This window comes from Apostichopus japonicus, chromosome 6 (genome assembly GCF_037975245.1).
Source record: "Apostichopus japonicus isolate 1M-3 chromosome 6, ASM3797524v1, whole genome shotgun sequence".
In the NCBI taxonomy this organism is placed as follows: domain Eukaryota; kingdom Metazoa; phylum Echinodermata; class Holothuroidea; order Aspidochirotida; family Stichopodidae; genus Apostichopus; species Apostichopus japonicus.
In genome coordinates, this window is record NC_092566.1 from 14339603 (window position 1) to 14359864 (window position 20262).

Here is a 20262-nt window from a genome sequence, read left to right on the forward strand (position 1 = left end):
GAAGAATAAAACGCCTGTAACGTTATACATAACTCGTTAATTAGAACAAAGAATTGATATGTTATTAAAACATCGTCCATATGTTCATTATTTCGTTTAATATACGTTTTGAATAGCATTGTAAGTGTCAACTTCCTTGTTTGGTTTCTGCTAATACAACACGAACCTTTTCCATTTCGTGATCTTTAATAAAATAAAGCTTTATGTAATTGTTATATTTCAAGTTACGATCTACATGTTTGACAAAACTAGGCAGCTGATATATTTAATATAACATTTGTTTTTGCGCTTGAAGGAGACTGAGTAGTATTTTTCAAGTGTCATGCATGTACTAGTATATCTGACCTGCCCCTTTCATTTTCAGGTCCCTCGGGGTGCCCGTCGATGGCTTCTTTGAACTACTTGTTTACTTCTCAGCTCTCCGGAGAGGACAAGTGTTTTCTCACGCCATTTTTTACTGTATTATATTGTTTTGGCTCTCTGTTACAAAGCTACATTTATGTCAACATATAAGTCAAGTTTACAATGACGCGTGAAGTAATATTACTATATTAGGACAGTTGTATCTCGGCGCATGCTCAGCAGCCCACGTTAAAGATAATAGCTCCCATTGGTTAGTTTTAGCAGTGAGGTCACCACCTTGCATGCTCACGTTAATTATTCATTAGTTTACATTCCATGCTGCCATACCGTTACTGTGTAGAAGCACCGCGAACACGTGTTTAGGCCTAGAACCGTACACGTCTTCTCTGCGCTAGCCCAGGACTTGCGTATATCTGTCTCTGAAGTGATCACTTCGAAGCACCATTATTGTTTAACATAATATCTCTAGCTCTCTCAACATCGAAATTCATTATATATTTTCATCGCAAGTCAATCAAGTAAAGAATCATCAGAGGAATCAAGAAAAGTTTTGTCTTCTTCTTAGTTTATAGGAACGTCTCTATCTCTCTCTGATCTCAGCTGCCGAGGGAACATTTTACTAAGTTATGTTATTCTGTAGCCTATCACCATTTACCCAACATGAATTCCTGACTGAGCTAGCCGGCCACACAACACAAGTATAATTGATCAAACTAAGAAGTAGCCTATTCTTTGCTTTTTACAAAGTATAAGAGCCAGTGAACACAACTATAGTGATTCTATGTCAATCGAGTTGTTTTGTATATACATGTAGGCCTAAGTGTTTCTCTACAAATTAAACTAAACTAGAAAGTTATTGAATTTCATTGTGATTTCAGAGAATTGGAAAGTACTGCAGGTTGATAATGTACAAAATGTCAACATCCAACCGCGTAGCATCAGAAACTAAACTAATTCTGGTGAAGATTGCCCAAATTTCATCGGTTTTCTGCCTCCTCAACTTTTGATAGCTTCCCAACAGACTGATAGCGGATGATAGCTTGCACAATTGCAACGGATAAACCTTTTTCTTTACATACAGTATTACACTTTCTTAGAAAACTGCGTTTGAAAAAATACAGTGCCACTTGCGCGAATAGAGTATTTTAAACGTGCAAAACTCAACATGTAGGCCTATTAATGTTTTACGCTGCTTTATATATACAGATGATTATGTAATAAACCATACGGCATATTGAAACGTTATCGTCGGAATCACATGCACGTCAGCATTGAAGATATGATGATACGTGGATAACAGACACAATTTTGATTCCATATCGATCACATCCGCTTATTTCGTAATAAAGACAGTATACATGATATACAAAACAGAACTTAGGCATTCTGGCGTATGACGCAAATGTACTGCCACCAGGGACGTAGCCAAGGGGGAGCAGGGGGAGCGACTGCTCCCCCTTTCAGTGTCGAAAAAAATGTTTAAAAAGCATTTTTTTAGCATGGTATTTTGTCAGTGCTCTTTCGATCTTGAATACTCGTCAGCTTCGTTAACTCGATTATAATAGTAGTAACATGCACGCCTACTGATTCAACTACTTACTTAGTTTGGCAGATGCAATTAGCTAAATTTAGCCTATAGCCTATTACAAGCCTACAGTTGGCCACTGCGTAATAAAATACATATTGCCTATCTAACTGCACTCTATGGAATGTCACGAACCGTATGCACAACAACGTCGACAACGTTCATTCTCATTCTTTCTATGATTCGCCCTAAGTTGTTGCATGTTATGAAGCTAAGCTAGCAATCGTACGTGATACGCACTTCCTATAACTAATTATTACACTGCTAATACACTGCGATAACGATATTTGTTTTTAGACCACTGCATATCTGGTTATATTACAAAATATGAAAGTTTATATTTTCCATCAGTTAAGTTTGTCAAATGTATTGAAGTCCAGACATTGGACAATAAACAAAAATCATCCTACTGGGAAAATTTTAAAAGAGCACTATGTTTGTTATTCTGATATATTATGTATAGGGACAACAAAATCTGCTGATAATATGATATCATATGATTAGTGGCATAGCCAGTATGTAGCACTGTAGGCCCGGGCCTACACCTTTTTTGGCCTAGGTATCTTATTTTTTAAAAACACCCATAATTCAAGACCATAAGCTTGCTGGACGAGTTTAAGGAAAAACTATTGAAATGAACGTAGCAAGAATATGGCTAAAGTAAGTGACCTATTCTTCTGCCATCTAGGCTGTCATTTCTATCACGTGCCGTTTCATTCAACACTCTACCCGCCGAAAAAGACTAGGATCCGATCTTGTCAGTTTTTTTTACATCTAGTTAAGAACCCGTTTACGCAAATAATATTTCAGTTGAGAAAACAGTTGAGAAATTTGCATCAGATGGCAATCGTCGGAGAGCTCTCGCCTTCTCTTATTAGGCTAACTTAAACATTTACTAGCTACAGTTGTATCAAAAACAATTACTGGCTATAGTTGTATCAAAGACATTGCTGGCCTATCTTTGTATCTACAAGTATCAGAAGTTGAAAAGTAAGACTACTCTGGACATGTATACCTTGCTAATTTTAAATGCATTATGTAGTATATTGAATTACGTGTGTACTATTTTAACTCGGTTGTTTTTTGGGTTTAAAAGTGATATTGAATGAGGTGTCTCAAGTTAGTAAGATGCCAGGGAACCAGAATGAACACTCGGGAAGGGCCGTTTTCGGCCATCGGGGGGGGGGGGGTTTAAAACCAAAAATGTTCTTGTACGCTCCGCGCCAACCGATAGTGGCGCTCCGCTCAGATAGTCTTGCCTACAACTTTGAAAAATCCATATCAATCGCAAAAAGTGCTCCCCCCCTTTCAAATTCCTGGCTACGCCGCTGACTGCCACGTGTTGAAATCAGTAAAAGATCATAAAAGTGAAACGTGATTTTACTTCCTTAACAGAGTATGTTAATAATTTACGAACCGTTCTTCAAATATGGATGAGTTATATGAAGTGATATTGTTTTCATTTCCTTCGTCGGCGGCAAAAGGTTTCAATGGTGCAAATGTACTGCCACGTGTTAAAATCAGTAAAAGATCATACAAGTGAAACGTACGTGATTTAACTTCCTGAACAGAGTACTAAATAATTGACGAACCTTTTTGCAAATATGGATGGGTTAAATGAAGTGATATTGCTTTCATTTCCTGCGTCGGCGGCAAAATGTTTCAATGGTGCTGCGTTACATCTGAAAAAGCAGAAGAATGGAAAATATGAAGCTTGGAATTGGTGGGTTATACTGATAGAAATGTAACAATGCTAAGCCAATCAGTCTTATCCATATATATTGGTATACTGTTACGGCTGGATTGGTCAGTTAGATCACAAACCATAGCCTACTGTAGGCCTATATATATATATATAGACGTTTGATTGATTGGCGTCTATCTTGGCGCAGGGTACTCTGTCCGGTGGAGATAGCGAAGCATAGGTGAGAATTAATTGAGACTAGTGGAATGTACTATATAAGGTACGCATCCGTAGTACACAATGACCGTTAGGTCAATTCGCATTATCGCTATACACGCCGGTTCGCGTTGCTAGGCCCACTGGACGCATGCGCAGTATGTACTTGCGTCAGAACAACGTCCGGTTATTCAGCATTGTAAAGCCTAATTATTGTAATAATTCTTATCTTATTTGCGCAGTTACATAGAACTGAGACCTTTTACTGAGACCTTTTTTATAGTTACATGTAAACTTATGTACAGCAAGTATTTTACAAAAAAAATAGTAGTATTTTTACCTCCAATGAAAATGTACAGGAATATCCTGTAAAAGTTTCCAAAATATGTCGTTTTTTTATACTGTTAAACTGAATTTCTAGTTAGTGCTTTGTTTAGCCCATCGTTGGATGAACTCTCCATACAGCCTCGTGTATTGCTTGAATCATACCGCCGTTCTTTTATTATCCTGTGATAAACGCACGGTTGACTGTTGCTTAACCCCAAAGTAATATCGAGTTAGGCAAATCTATTTGATTTCTTACATACATATATATATGAAACGGCATACTACATTTATTTTGTTTTTACCGACATAACTGAGCTGTTAAATTGTAACATACTGATATACTGATTATATACTGATACACAATACTGACTTTTCTTCTGCTATTCTAAAAGAGATTATATTCTGTATTTATCATGATAAATCAATGTAGTGTTTTCTGCTAGGGGGTGGTGTTATTGACATATCTTGTTGGTCCATGCACATGGTAATGGTATCTACAGTAATCTATATAAAATTGGGTCTCTCTATGTAGGCTTTACATGTATCAATAAATCAACGACACCTATTGGAACTAACATTTATGCATCTTTAGATCAGCTGAGTCAAAGCGCCGATGTCAGCAAGGTGAATATTAGCGAAAATGTCACAGATTAGTCACCACATTTGAGTACTACTGACAATTAGCTTATACATATATATTCCAACTACCTTACCTGTACACGAAATCAGCATCATCGATTTGTTTGCCACAATTAGAATGCAGGAGAGAACCACTGTTTCCTATCACGTGACACCGGTTTAATCTATCAAATGTAGAGTTCTAAACATGAAAAAATAATATGAATACAGATATGGAAGCAATAAAAAAAATCACTATAAAATATTGACTTACTGAATTAAGAATATATGAAAGCTTTCTAGGCTGTATGCATGCTATACACACACAAATCTAATTATGCAAAAACGGGAAGGTGTTTGGAACAAGAATTAGGTGATAGATATTTTTTGCAGTTAAGATGGCCTACCTAAATTGAAGATCGATGAAGGTATTTAATTATACGTCATATTAAAAGGCATCACATGACATTGTATATATCATATGCAATTGTTATCTATTCATTTTCGACGGGCATATGACAAGTTCTGGTTTCGAACCCGTACAAGCCGTATTTATAACGGCCTGTATTTAAATCGCTTTCAAAGTGCTCCGAACTATAATTGGGTCATTACTTTGGTGACAAGAAAACTGTCAACAGTCTTGCTTAAAAGTGCTTTACTTCTGTCACTAAATATTATCTGAAAACCAGATCTGACAAAGATCATATGAAGGCACACAAATATATACATTGGATTTCAATGAACCTTAAAATCGAAGAGCTACATTTGCTAATTGCTATTTTACCTGCAATATGAGTCTAACAAGGTGATGTTTTCACTCTGTACGTTGAAAGGTTGACTTTTGCGCATTTAACCGCATTGATTGCATTGCAGGACACATGAGTATACCGTCCTGAAGATTACATTCAGCTGTATTGATTTTTTCATTTCTTCTGGATGGCAAAGAGTCTTCACAAATTGTAATCAATGTTGACTAAGTGCAGCACATTCTATGCATAATCTTCGTTTTAACCGATTGTTGATATTTTAAAATCTACTTAGACTATCCCTTACATATTTCTGTTACCTTTGGTAGTTTCGTATACACTGACCATATTTAAACACAAAACCTCTTCGAAGTTTCCTACAAACGACTCGAGTATCAGGATCGAGGAAAACAGAAGTCAAGCAATAATTTACACATAAGTTACTTTCCAGGCACATAATTAAAGATATATTACAAAGGTATATAATATGACACTTATATTGACAAGAAAGTTGATAGTCAAACGAACAGACTAGTGTGTGACTTCTTCATCATAGCTAGTAACATTGCAAGTGCAGAAGCTTAATTGTCAGTGCTTCAATTCTGAAAGTGGCCAGAACCTACATCTATCAATATCTACCAATTATTGTACGTTATAGGCCTTCTACCCTACACTGTTAAATTTAGAGGAAATATTTTATGGTCTGTCGATCCTTTGTACCCAGGCCCGACTTCAGGGTATTGCAGAGGAAGAAATATTTATCAGACCATGAAGACATCAGTTAGAGACAGATATGGATGCAATAAAAAAATCAGTATAAAATATTGACTTACTGAATTAAGAATATATGAAAGGTGTATATAATTATGCTATAAACACACATCTAATTATGCAAAATCCGGAAGTTGTTTGGAAGAAGAATTAGGGGATAAACATTTTTGCAGCTTTGATGGCCTAACCAAGTTGAGTTTATGATACGTCAAATTAAAATGCGACCACACAACAGGGTATATATAATACGATTTTTTTAAATAATAATTATTATAATTTTTTGATATCAACGTGCATCTGGCAAGTTCTGGATTCGAACCCGTATATTCCGTATTTATAAAGGCCTGTAATATGAGTCGCTTTTAAAGTGCTCGAAACTATAATTGATTTCGTACTTTGGTGACATGAACACTGTCAAAAGTCTTATGTTGTTTAAAAGTGCGTTGCTATTTGTCACTAAATTTTATCTAAAGATCAAATCATCAGCATGTTTGAAAGGCAAACAAACATACATAATGGAAAATATATATATATATATATATATATGTATAATTGATATTGTAGTGAGTTGGAAAATCCAGAACAGTGAAAAAACTTCCAGCCTCCACCGGGATTCGAACCCGGGCCTCCCGCTTTATATGCGGACACACTAACCAGTAGGCTATGGACGCTGATTGTATGTCCACAGGTTTGAAACCGGTAAGGAAGGTCGTTATTCCACTGTAGGCGTTTGTCACCTGTATCAAACAATACTAGTTCTGTTTTGGTGACATATTTGCCTTGCTTCAGAGATCAAACTGATGCTAACCAACTCGAAATCATTTGTGATATCCTAAAGCCGGATCTCGAAAGAGATACTTTGAACAGACTTTTGTTAATGAAACAGAGGTGAACGACAAAGCAAATGAATATATATATATATATAATTGAAGTGAGTTGGAAAATCCAGAACAGTGAAAAACCTTCCAGCCTCCACCGGGATTCGAACCCGTGCCTCCCGCTTCATATGTAAACACTCTAACCACTAGGCTATGGACGCGGCTGACGGTTGCAGGTAAAAAATTGCATTTCACTTTTCGGATATTTTCTTTACACAGAATTTGCAGTCGAAATGCCAATGTCTGTTTTTCTCAGCATAAAGCGGTCTTGATGTAAACTACAGTACATAACGTTCTAACATTTATCTTCACAACCAGCATGTAATTGAGGCCAGTTTTTATTTCATCCAGTCTAAATAATTCCTTTTCAAAACTATACAGTGAAATATATTGGATTTCCAAGCACTTGTAATTAATACAGCCTCACTAGATTAGATTATCGAAAAAGAACGATCGTAAACACTGGTACTATAAGGTTACATGTGTGTTTACCCTTATGAAAAGCAATTCGGTTTGATTCTGGGGCGAGATCGAGGTAAGTATTTGCGTGACAAATAATTTAGATTGACCGAGGGGTAAGAATGTGTAACAGCCTTAGCTACAAGTGTTCCGGACGATACTTAGTATCGTTGCACTAGCATCCCTACAATAACGCCACAATGTGAATGCTGTATTCTGTGACAACCTTGTGTGAATGAATAGATGGGTGACACAGTATAATTACCTTCATGGACTTTTCTCGGTGTTACCCATTTAGTTTACTGGTGCACGTAACTATTAATACTCTTAAAATACGTGGAATAATGCAAACTCTTGATTCCATGTATATCTTTCTGTATTAACACGTAACGACGAGTTGAACACGTTTGATGATCCAACAACACTAATTTATATCAAGCAAGTCACCTTATAGGTGACATTTATGGGATGTAAGAAGCTGATAGGCAAACAAACAGACTAATCAGTTACTTCTTCAAACAGTCGCCATCTCGTGATCCCTATGAGCAATGTGTTTCTCATCTATTCATGTAACGCTCTATATTTGGCTATGATGTTGTACTTTCGGTTTACGAACCAATATGTATGGTCAAGTGGCCTTTGACCTCGGGTAGTACCAGGGTACTCACTGTTCATAAACGACAAATAGCTGAATCATGTGTAATCTTTAGCGTAATATTGTGTAATTTTGTTCAGTGTAGGCCCAAAATATCGCAAACATTGGTTATCTACCACTGACATTATTGTAAGTTATGAAAGGCCTACTACCCTACACTGCTAAATTTAGAGGGAAGATTTTATGATCCGGCGACCCTTTGATCCCAGGTGCGACTTAAGGGTATTGCAGCGGAAAAAATATTGATCAGACCATGAAGACAACAATTATAGACATGTATTATCTACAGATTGAAATTCTAATGATCACTATTGGTCAAGTAACATCTGACATATGGTCTGGTATACTAACTCCACCTCTTCCATTGTGAACAATTTCCACGTCATAGCAGCTCCCGTGTATAACATCCAGTTGCAAAAATCATTAATACCACGATTTGCAACTAATAACCACCTGTTGATGATGTATGGGTATATGGTTATTATTTATGGTAAAAAACGTTGGTTAGAGAAGGTGTTGAATGATGATCATATTTTCCTAGGTCTTTTCTCTCAGTCTATTTCTCTTACCTTTGGTAGTTTATCGTACACTGACGATGTATCAAAGGATCCCTTCGTAGATGCGTAATATCTCAATTTATGACCTTTTGGAGAATTTTCTTTGGTCAAATACAATAATCTGGTCACATTTGTGCCCAACTCCTTGTAGATTTCGGTTCTGTTAAAGATAATAATAAAGAATAGTTGATTTAGATCTCAAACCGATACATGAGAAGACACTAAAACCAATAAAATACTTCCTATCATTATCCTGTGACTGTTTTATCTCACTATTGTACGACTCACAGCGGCGCAACGCCAGGAAGTTGATAGTGGGAGATCTCACGGGCCCCGAGCCTATCCAAAAACGGTGTACACATAGCAAATTGCGTTAAAAAAGACAGGTTTAATACAATCACAATGTGCATAGAAAGCGAATCTCGTTGTGCATCTGTTGTTATGCTAAGAAAATACATTTACTATATTAGAACAGAACTTTTTGTACAGCAGGCACATGTTAGTTTTAAAGTTGAAGAGGTAAATAATTGACTAGGCCTAACACTAGATTAATTACACTATCCCGAGGCTCATTCAAAATGGTTCTATGGTAAGACAAAGCCCCAGCCCTCAGAAAATGGTTTCTCCCCGTGCTAGCATTTACTCTATGCGCTCACTTTAAGGGGTCCATCCTCATGCTTGGCCTCTGAACGAACAGTAACTACGCCGTAACCCTATGCAAGCGATCAACGCTTCTTTTAAATTGGTTAAACATCCCAAAACTGCATGTTTTGGATTTGTGTTGGATTTGTTTACCATTCAAGAGAAAAGGGCTGTGCCGGAATACCCCCTATGGTCATCTGTATGTTCACGCTTGGACCGTGCAGTGTATATTATAATCTACAACATAAAGGGTTACATAACATACTACAAAGTATTGGCACGGTTAGAGTACTGTTGGTCGAAGCCCGAGAAAGCTCTTGGCACGGTAGAGTTTGTGTCCATTATATTGGACTAGAACATCCCTTCGTTTACGGTTATATGAAAGACCAAGTGTTCAGGTAATTATATCTTACAATTGCTGGATCTCAAAAAAATCTGAAACATTTTCTAAACTATTTACATGTAGATAAATTAGTGACGTACAACAATCACCTATGCAAATGAATATCTGAGAGTATTCTTAGCATATAGGTTATGAAGGAGAATACATAATTTTGAAAATGTATTGTCCTTTAGAGTTGCTAAAGTTAATGTGTGACTTTATCTCGTCAAAATTTATCATTGTCTTTCAAATTATTTATATATTAATCAATTTCGTAACACTGAAAGTGAATCTGAGTTTCTTGACGTTTACCCGTTCTAGTCCAGTCTGCTCATACGCAGTTATACGACCAAGTCACGACTCATTATATAAATTTAAATAGTTCAATTTCAAGTTTATTTCTGATATGTTTGTACAAGATCAATACAAAACTAACATTTCACATTAGGGTAACATATTGAGGACACTAGAAAAACATCTCAGCTAGTGACCAAGTAGAAATAAGACGGAAAGAAACACTTAAATTACATTCAGAGGGGAAAGAAAATTAGAGTGTGGTATTTAAAGAATAAAGTTTAAAATTCAACATGCTTACATGTATCTGTTGAGAAGATCATCCTTGAGTTGACATGGAAACGACTTAAGAAACTTAGCAGATTTAACAGATTGAGACAAAGACTGCATTAGATTGTAAATGTTTTTGTTAACAACCAATTTGCAATGCTGATTGTGATGATACGCTACTTTAAATAAATTACTATTACTAGTTATGATGGAGAAATTAAAAACATCAGAATGGCTTAAAACAGCAGAAATACATTTGGAAACTTGTTATTGCAATGGTTATAAACAAATCCATATTATAGTAATGGATTTCCTTGATCATACCCATTTTTTTCTCTGTTTAAGAGTTAAGTCGTATAACGTCTAGGTTTCTTCACAAAAATATTATTTTATTTATATTTTTGTAGGGTTTGAAGCTGTTTGAAATACCAAACATTACTAGACATCTTTGAGTGAAACAAGTTAACAATAAAACCAAGGTCTTGCCTGTTCAATATTTCCTTCTTTCGTTATTGAAGATGGATCCGTATATATGGGAAATATAATACAAAGCAAACACATCTTGTGAAAACAATGAAGTACATCTATCAAAACTAAACTTTTGCACTAATCTGTCTTTTGAACTTTGAAGTTTGAACGCATATATCTTAGACCCCGCCACCCCCACGAAACCGAAACAAAACAGTGGAATAGAAAGAGCGGGAGGTGAAGCCAGAGAGGTGGGTGGGGAGAGAGGCGGAGAGAGAGAAAGAGAAACCAGAGTTATCAGTGACAATGTATCCTTTCTAAAAATAGCAGCATATTTGTTAATGAATAGTAATTTGCATCAGTTTCTTTCTATAGCTTATAGAATAGAGAGCTAATTGATCATGCGTAGCATTACATTATTTCAGACAACAGCTTGAATATTGTAGGTGGAATGAGGTGGTTATTTGTCAGTTCTTACAAACATGTTACGGTGTCAGTAATAACACGCTGGCCTAATTGTGTAACATTCTGTAGTAGTGTTTCTTGATGTAGCATATTACATTGAACACTTCTTGACACGGCTGTTCAAACTAATTTAATCGTTAGTAACATGAAGACACATAAAAGCATGAATTTCCATTTTTGTATTGGTTTTAAAATGTTACATGAAGCTGTTTAAATTCTGTTGGTGTCAGCTTTGTCACAAAAAAAAGTTTGTCATTTTTAAAGTTTCACATAAAGAAAAACTATTAGGTGAACAGAGAGGCCGACGGTTGCCAATGTGTTTAACTATTTGTTAAAATATGACCAAACCAACATATTATTATATTTGGTAATATCAATATGCATCAGTTCTATGATTGCGTTCAATATTCTTCAATGCAAGTGTGACCATCTCTTCTTAATATGTAGCCCCTTTGTCTCGTCTTTTCAATATTTCCTTCTTTCGTTATTGAAGATGAATCCGTATATATGGGAAATATAATACAAAGCAAACGTATCTTGTGAAAACACGGAAGTACATCTATCAAATTGAAATCTTGGCACTTATCTATTTAACGCATATATATGAGAACCCTCCCCCCTTCCCCACGAAACCAAAAGACAATGGAATAGACAAAGAGGGAGGTGAAGCTAGAGAGACGGAGGTGGAGAGAGAGGCGGAGGGGGAGAGAGCGAAACCAGAATAATCGGTGATAATATATCCTTTTCTAAAAATAGCAACCTATTTTTAATAAAAAAGTTACCAACATATATACATAAACACAAGCACGTGAACAGTAATTTACATCAGTTTCTTTCAATAGCTTATAGAATAGAAAGCTAATTGATAATGCGTAGCATTACATTATATCAGACAGCAGCTTGAATATTGTAGGTGAAAAGGAGGTTGTTATTTGTCAGTTCTTACAAACGTCTCACAGTGTCAGTAATAACATGTTTGCATAATATATATGTATATATTTAATTTCTTACTAAACTTTTAAGAGAGTTGAGATGGGTGCGCTTTCATTCTTTTTGCCACCGCCATATCGATCAAAATCGCTATTTCCTTCGCCTTTGGTGACGTTATTATACGGTATAATTCCTCTTATTTGACGTATTATTGCTGTATATAAGTCATGTTTCACTGACCTGAATGATTCTACATTTGTTTTGTTGAAAGAGTGTTCAAGTTGCAAAATCTTTCCGTAGAGCAAGAGACTTTCGTTCAGGTCACTCAGGACCGCGACTCTTCTGTAGATATTGCTGTAATAAAATTTTATAAAATTCACGTGAACTCTGAAAAATCGGTGTTTGGATTTACCAATGAAATCTAAGGCATTTAAATAGTGCTATTTGTACTATGTATTGCAGGTCCGTACACAGGATTTCAAAAGTAGAGCTAGGGAGGGGGGGGGGGAGGGGAGTAGGGGAGGAATACACCCGACTGCTTTAAGTACGAGCAAGAATCCCTATGAGTGAGGCCAAAAGCAAATCCAAGCACGTAGCTTGCGTCTGAAGTATTTGTCATTCCATGTACACACTGCAGGAAGGCAATTGCAGTGGTCGCTGCCAACATTAATTTAAACCAATGTAGTGTACAGAAATATATATTGAAAAGATCATTGCTGAACCATGGTTTCTTTTGATATCGCCAAAAATGTTTACTGTGGTAACTATAACAACCTTCCTCGAGGGCCATGGCCCTCACCTCCATTGCCAGTCTATGCCCGGAAAACATTTAGTCGTTCAGTCAGTACTTCAAGTGTATTTATAAGCAAAAGATACATTTGGACACCGCATATAATTATAGACTTAATTAATAGTCTAAATGTGCCTCAGAATGCCACCATTTTACGGCAAACTTTGGGAAAGGAACCTCATACGCTTCTTCTTGTGAGACCGCTTCATCTATCCTGGCAGGGCTACGCATCTCCTGTATAAAATCCTTGATCTGCCTACGGCCACTTATATAGAGGGCCTTAAAGGTTCATGCCGTTACCTACCTCAGTCGGAGAAAGTTAGGATCCCCTTCCCCCTCAACAAGGCACACGCCATTGCCTTCACATAGCCTAACTTGTCAATTGATGAATATGCATCAGGGTTCTAATTAACCAACGACACCAACCACTTACCGTTCTGCCTTTAAATATTGTCCGAAACTCCATCAATAATTGCGCAAGAAACGGCTTTCAACCAACTACAGGAAACGAAAGATCTTGCATTTTTGTTGACGAACCCCGATATTTTGAATCGTTTTTAGTGTCTTCCATTTCAGTACGTTTTAACTTTCATATTAGAAAAAGGATTCAAGACAATTTACTTGCAAGTTCTCTTTGGTTCTTTTTCGCAGAACAAGCAAGCAGACGGAAGAAGAAGAAGAAGAAGGAAAAAGAGAATGAAGCAAACAACTACTGCATCGTTTTGATTCTTTCTTACCTTTCCTCGCCTGCATGTTTGCGTTGAAAGTTGCCTTCTTCACTGATGTTCACGTTCACCCAAGGGATGTGCATATCGTCATAAATTCTACTTATATGAGGTATTACGTAAAATTCGACAGACAACCATCCGATGGCTACAACCCAAGTAGCACATAATGTTAGAAAAATTGTAATACGTTTCATTCGAAAAAGGCTTTCCATGTTTGCTATGCTTCCAATGACGTAGTGTTCCGTATACACGACCTTGCTTGATCGACATGCATAACGTTATATGTTATTCATATGAAACGTAATCGACTAAGACATTACCGTTATCATATACTCGTCATGTTGAACATATTACGGGAGCCCATTAGAGCCATGAAGCTGACTAAATGGTCGAAATCCAGCACCAAATATGTTTACTGAATGACGTGCTAATGGTTCGTATAGAACAGTGCAGCTCCTTCTGACAGTGTTAGCGACATCCCACAAAAATATTCTAAAGAAGAGAATAGTGAGCGAAATACAGAAACTAGTAAGTTATTTACTTGTTAAACTGTGCTTTTTTCTAGTTTAATCATTTCAGTTTCTCTGCAACTTCCTCAGTATGAGGAGTTACCAATTAACCAGTTCCATCACTGCAATGGAATACACTAGTATTGCAAACTTGTTTAGCAGACCTGTTACACAGGCAACACTATTTAACCCTCTGACCTTGGATTCATGAGATAAGGGATTTATGTGGAATAAATATAGTTTAAGAAAGGGTTGTTAAAAATGTCACTGCATGGAAGTTAGTTGACCTTCAAAATTGGAATGTATATAGGTAGCTCTTGAGTAGAAGATCACCTATATTGTTTTCCATTAGGTAGAAATTAATTAGTGGTCAACTAGAGGCAACAGTCCCAATGAATCGGTTCATGAAGTGAAGGTTGATTTCAACTTCAACCACCCATGTATATTGTCACACATTGACCAGTACTACAAGACCCTTGCACATTTGGTAATTCATTCATTTGCTGTTTGGATGAAAATTGGTGTTGCTAACTTGCCATAGCTTGTAACCTGTTTGAAGGGGGCTAAATTTAGCATAGCCTAGAGTCTGAAATAATCCAACCCAAAACATCCCCCAAAATAAAAAGAGAAGAAAACAAGAGAAGTTTTTTGATTGCATTATGTGTTTTTTATTCTTGGTAAACGGATGAAATGTCATATTCAACCAGCCACCTAAGTCTCCATGGTGGAATAAAACCAAGGGGCAGTTGTTTACCTGTTGTTGATTGTGGAATGCCATTTGGCAGAATATATTTTGTGTCTAATGCATGTGATGATGCTAAGAGTTAAAATAACCAGAAATATATTCCTTTAGTACATGGATTGATCGCCATTTTGAGCCATGTCAGAGAGTCTTGTACACAGACAAGAGTTAGGATTGGGTTTGTTTTTCCTTTCCATTACAGGAAGTTATATGTCAATTTGTTTCCCTTTGCATTGTGTGCAGCCCCTCAAAGAATAGGTGCTGAAACAATTTATATCAAATGTTGATGTGTGTTTAACAACATGCCAACATTTTTCCTTGTAGCTTTTGTTCCAATCACTTCATTGTCACTTATTATTATGATTAATTTTTCTTTGCGTATAATGTAATAGCCAATAATCCTGTGTTCCATCTCCACTTGTCAAGTCTTCTTTCTTTTGTCTCCGTTTCACCATCCCATTTACCCCCTCCCCTCCCCTCCCCTCCCCTCCCCTCCCCTCCCCTCCCCTCCCCTCTCCTCCCCTCCCTGCCCTCCCTCTCCTCATGCCATGTCATGCTGGCCTTTGAGGCCAAGTGTGTGGCATCCTGACCGAAATTTGAATTCCTGGTCCAAATGTGACATTAAATGTCTGATAGGACCACACTTCAGATCAGAGAGGAAATTATATCTGGGTATTTGCGAACCCAGAATTGTATCTTGACCAAAAGTAGAGAAATTTCTAGTGTTGACCCTACCTTTACTATTTTGAAAGGCCAGACAGTGCCTTGTGATTATTTTTATTTACCAAGCATATTGCTATTTCCGTGTCAAAAAAACAAACAAGGCACGAATAGTAAATTTAATCTCAATTGTAGCATCTTATGCGATTTTTCTTTCAATAGAAGCCTACTTTTAATTTGATAATTCCTATCAGCTTCGAGATCTTTTAGATATGTAATTTAGAACAGTTTGAATTTGCATCATTTCTTAGGCCCAACTTTAATCTAAAAGAGAAACCCATGCTTGAAGACTCAGAAATATGTCCTGTTTAAGATTTGAGACATGTTAACAGTACAACTTAGAATGCCTATACCAGTTCTCAGGTTTAAAGTTTGAAAGTCGCCCGTTTTAAAGTTATGAGACCTTACATCGGAGATCAACCCGACCAAATTTGTGAAATTAGATTGTTAGCTGAAATATTGTCAACTTTGTATGATTGTATGAAATGTTTTTCCGAGCTCGGAAAATCCATTTGGTCCATCATGACCGTCATGTGATATTTAATAATCATATCTTGACGGAGGGTGGCGCTATTCTGATTCATTTCCAGGTGATAAGAGAATTAAAAACACTCATATTTTGGTGGAAAAATAAAATTTGATAACCATATCTCGACGCCATTTTATATCAAATTTAAATGACTAAAAGCTTCGTCGAATGCCACATTTGTCTCGAGAGAAGCGTGAACTGGGGTGCGAGGAGTCCGTTATATCATCTTGACAGGAATTTGAGAACTTTCATTTTTGGCTCAAATTGGACTAATTTGTAAGGCCCTTGTATTGTTTTCGGCTTCATTATTGTTTTCGGCTTCATAAGCTTCGTCGAATGCTACTTTTGTTCTCGGGAAAAGCGTGTTCTGGTTGCTGGGAGTCCGTTATACTTATCCTGGCAGTAAATTGAAAACTTTCACTTTTGGCTAAATTTCGACTTATTTGTAAGGCTATAACCCTAGCTTATGATTTTGTTCGATTTTGGCCGAAATCACGACTTTTTTAATTCCTACCAAAATTGTACCTTCGGTGTGTGGAGCCCTTTTGATTCGTTTCCAGTTGAAAAGAGTAGTAAAAACACTCATATTTTGGTGCAAAAATGAAATTTAATAAACATATCTTGACGCCATTTCATATCAAATTTTAAATGACTAAAGCTTAAACAAATGCTACTCTTTTGTTCTTGGGAAAAGCGTGTACTGGTTGCTGGGAGTCCGTTATACGTATCCTGACAGAAAATTGAAATTTTCATTTTTGGCCCAAATTCGACTAATTTGTAAGGCCTTATATACCCTTATGATTTTGTTCAATTTTGGCCAAAATCACGCCTTTTTTAATTCTTCCCAAAATTGTACCTTCGGTGTGTGGCGCCCTTTTATTCGTTTCCAGTTGATAAGAGTAGTAAAAACACTCATATTTTGGTGCAAAAATGAAATTTAATAAACATATCTTGACGCCATTTCATATCAAATTTTAAAAGACTAAAGCTTTGTCAAATGCTACTCTTTTGTTCTTGGGAAAAGCGTGTACTGGTTGCTGGGAGTCCGTTATACGTATCATGACAGGAAATTGAAACTTTTATTTTTGGCCCAAATTGACTAATTTGTAAGGCCTTATATACCCCTATGATTTTGTTCAATTTTGGCCGAAATCACGACTTTTTTAATTCTTCCCAAAATTGTACCTTCGGTGTGTGGCGCCCTTTTATTCGTTTCCAGTTGATAAGAGTAGTAAAAACACTCATATTTTGGTGAAAAATGAAATTTAATAAACATATCTTGATGCCATTTCATATCAAATATTAAATGACTAAAGCTTCGTCGAATGCCACTTTTGTTCTCGGGAAAAGCGTGTACTGGTTGCTGGGAGTCCGTTATTCGTATCCTGACAGGAAATTAAAAATTTCATTTTTGGCCCAAATTCGACTAATTTGTAAGGCTATACCCTTACGATTTTGTTCGATTTTGGCCAAAATCACGCCTTTTTTAATTCTTCCCAAAATTGTACCTGAGGTGTGTGGCGCCCTTTTGATTCGTTTTCAGGTGATAAGAGTAGTAAAAACACTCATATTTTGGTGGAAAAATGAAATTTAATAACCATATCTTGACGCCATTTTATATCAAATTTTAAATGACTAAAGCTTCGACGAATGCCACATTTGCCTCGAGAGAAGCGTGAACTGGGGTGCGAAGAGTCCGTCATATCATCATGACAGGAATTTGAAAACTCTCATATTTCGCGCAAATTCGACTAATTTGTAAGGCCTTATATACCCTTATGATTTTGTTCGATTTTGGCCAAAATCACGACTTTTTAATTATTCCCAAACTGTAACTACAGTTTGTGGCGCCCTTTTGATTCGTTTCCAGGTGATAAGAGTAGTAAAAACACTCATATTTTGCTTGAAAAATGAAACTCAATAACCATATCTCGACGCCATTTCATATCAAATTTAAATGACTAAAGCTTCGTCGAATGTCACATTTGTCTCGAGAGAAGCGTGTACTGGGTGCTGGGAATCCGTTATACGTATCCTGACAGGGATTTGAGAACTTTCATATTTGGCCCAAATTCGACTCATTTGTAAGGTATGACTATTTTGATTATGATTTTGTTCGATTTGTTTATCATCCTGACATGAATTTGAGAACTTTCATTTTGGCCCAAATTGGACTTATTTGTAAGCTTTTGTAAGGCTATATATACCGTTTTCCTTGGGAAATTTTCTGTAAAATACTTTGATGTCGATTTCCTTAGAAATTGTACCATGTCACTGCGTTCGATGAAGTGTGTAATACCTTATGGGTGTCGGAGCCACACGCACACATAAGCACAGTGTTGGTATAGTCTATACCCGTGTGTACATCCGGGTTTTTGTGACTGGCACAACCCTTTTTCGGTGAGTGACAAACAGCGCCGCCGAATTCTTCTACGCGAACCAGTGTTGGTGTTTCTTCCTAAAAGAGGTAAAGACTCTATGAAAAGGACTGTGTATATATTATTGTAGAGAAAAGGAGGGGTCTTATAGAAAATAGGCGGAGCCACAGACTACCCTCAGGTGGAGAAAAAAACCAAAATACAAAAGCGTCGACCCGTGCAAGATATGAAGAATCCAGTGCACTGAGCTGGAGCTCAGCTAGTGCTGCAACCCCTGTTCACATATACTCGTCATGTTGAACATATTACGGGAGCTCATTAGAGCCACGAAGCATGGCAATTCAGAACCAAATATGTTTACTGTATGACGTGCTAATGGTTCGTATAGCGAGATATACCCTAATGTGTCGTGCTAACAACCAATATCAGCAAAATCAGTGATTCTTCAATGTGTTCGTAACACTGTAACATGTGTTACAGGACACAAACAGTGTGGATTGCTCCACCTTCACACCTTCCTATACGTACGCCACTGACCAGAAGATAGCCCGAATGGAGAACCAAGCAGTGCGCCATACACGGTTACAAAAATTTCACTAATGCTAACCCAGAATTCTCTAAAATTATATTAACGTTGAGTCAGTATCAAGGGTGCCTGTGAAAGCGCACTATGATATATACAGATATAATAATAGAGTACACTGCATTGATACATTGTTTGAATTAATTATATTCGTCGCAATATTTTACAAGCATCATCGACTTGTGACTGTCTATACAATAACGCTTAAATTGTCATAAGTTGATTTGCTATTTTTCATCGAATGAAAATGAAACCGCTGGTTTGCGAGTAACACTTTCACTTCATTCTCACGAATTGTATGAATGGAAGCCATGACGATCATTGTTTATTTTAACTGTGTGCTTTGTTAGTCTCATACAAACAAAAGAATGCTAAAAAAATGTAACCCAACCGTCGACTAGTAAGCTAAAGTCTTCACTTTCCAAGTTCAGTAGAGTATCGTAACGGTATAAGCAGAAGTTTTCAACGGGCATGAGCGGATTAAAGGGGTATAAGGATTTATTGAACAACATTGTGTTTAGACCTAAATGGAGACCTAATTGATAGTATAGCACCATTAGACACCCACACCATTGAGGATGATATATACCTCGTCTTTTATAAATGTTTAACGATGTAAATCTACACTCGGTCCTCCTGATGTCTACACAATCGTTAGCTGATTCTCTCGAACATCAAAGCAACCGTATTTATGATGATGATAACTAAACACACTCCAAAAGGCTCCTCTATAAAGTTTCATATCAAGACTTTTCCCATCAATCGTTAACTTTCAGGTACTGTTTGCATCTTTTCATTAGCTCAATCTCTCCAATGAGCCAAATGTTTTGGCCAAATAGTACTCACGTCATGATTGTGTGTAATTTGCTACTACGCAATAGTAGCAAAAAGAGAAAACGATTCTTCAGACCGTCAAGGTCGAATACAGGCATCAGCAGTTATGTCAGGTGAAGGCGGCTGCCATTTTGTTAGT

The 20262-nt window shown here is 36.8% G+C and overlaps 2 protein-coding genes across 4 annotated transcripts in view; one reads left to right on the top strand and one right to left on the bottom strand.

Annotated features, from left to right (window-relative positions):
• LOC139969068 (uncharacterized) overlaps nucleotides 1–13882 on the top strand; it is a 29065-nt gene extending 15183 nt beyond the window's left edge. The window contains exon 6 of the mRNA XM_071973825.1: nucleotides 13752–13882. Within this exon, the coding sequence (XP_071829926.1) occupies nucleotides 13752–13800 (49 nt within the window). The 3' untranslated portion in view covers nucleotides 13801–13882. The remainder of the gene's footprint in view (nucleotides 1–13751) is intronic.
• LOC139969065 (alpha-N-acetylneuraminate alpha-2,8-sialyltransferase ST8SIA3-like) overlaps nucleotides 1–20262 on the bottom strand; it is a 63716-nt gene that overhangs the window by 4237 nt on the left and 39217 nt on the right. Inside the window, exons 1-5 of one of the 3 annotated variants that reach the window (XM_071973816.1) lie at nucleotides 13838–14040; nucleotides 12551–12664; nucleotides 8872–9019; nucleotides 4889–4995; nucleotides 3541–3630 (exon numbers count right to left, since the gene is read on the bottom strand). In XM_071973816.1, the coding sequence (XP_071829917.1) occupies nucleotides 3541–3630; nucleotides 4889–4995; nucleotides 8872–9019; nucleotides 12551–12664; nucleotides 13838–14040 (662 nt within the window). Of the gene's footprint in view, nucleotides 1–3540; nucleotides 3631–4888; nucleotides 4996–8871; nucleotides 9020–12550; nucleotides 12665–13837; nucleotides 14041–20262 lie in introns of those variants that run through there. The other 2 variants (XM_071973817.1, XM_071973815.1) reach the window with 2 other exon arrangements.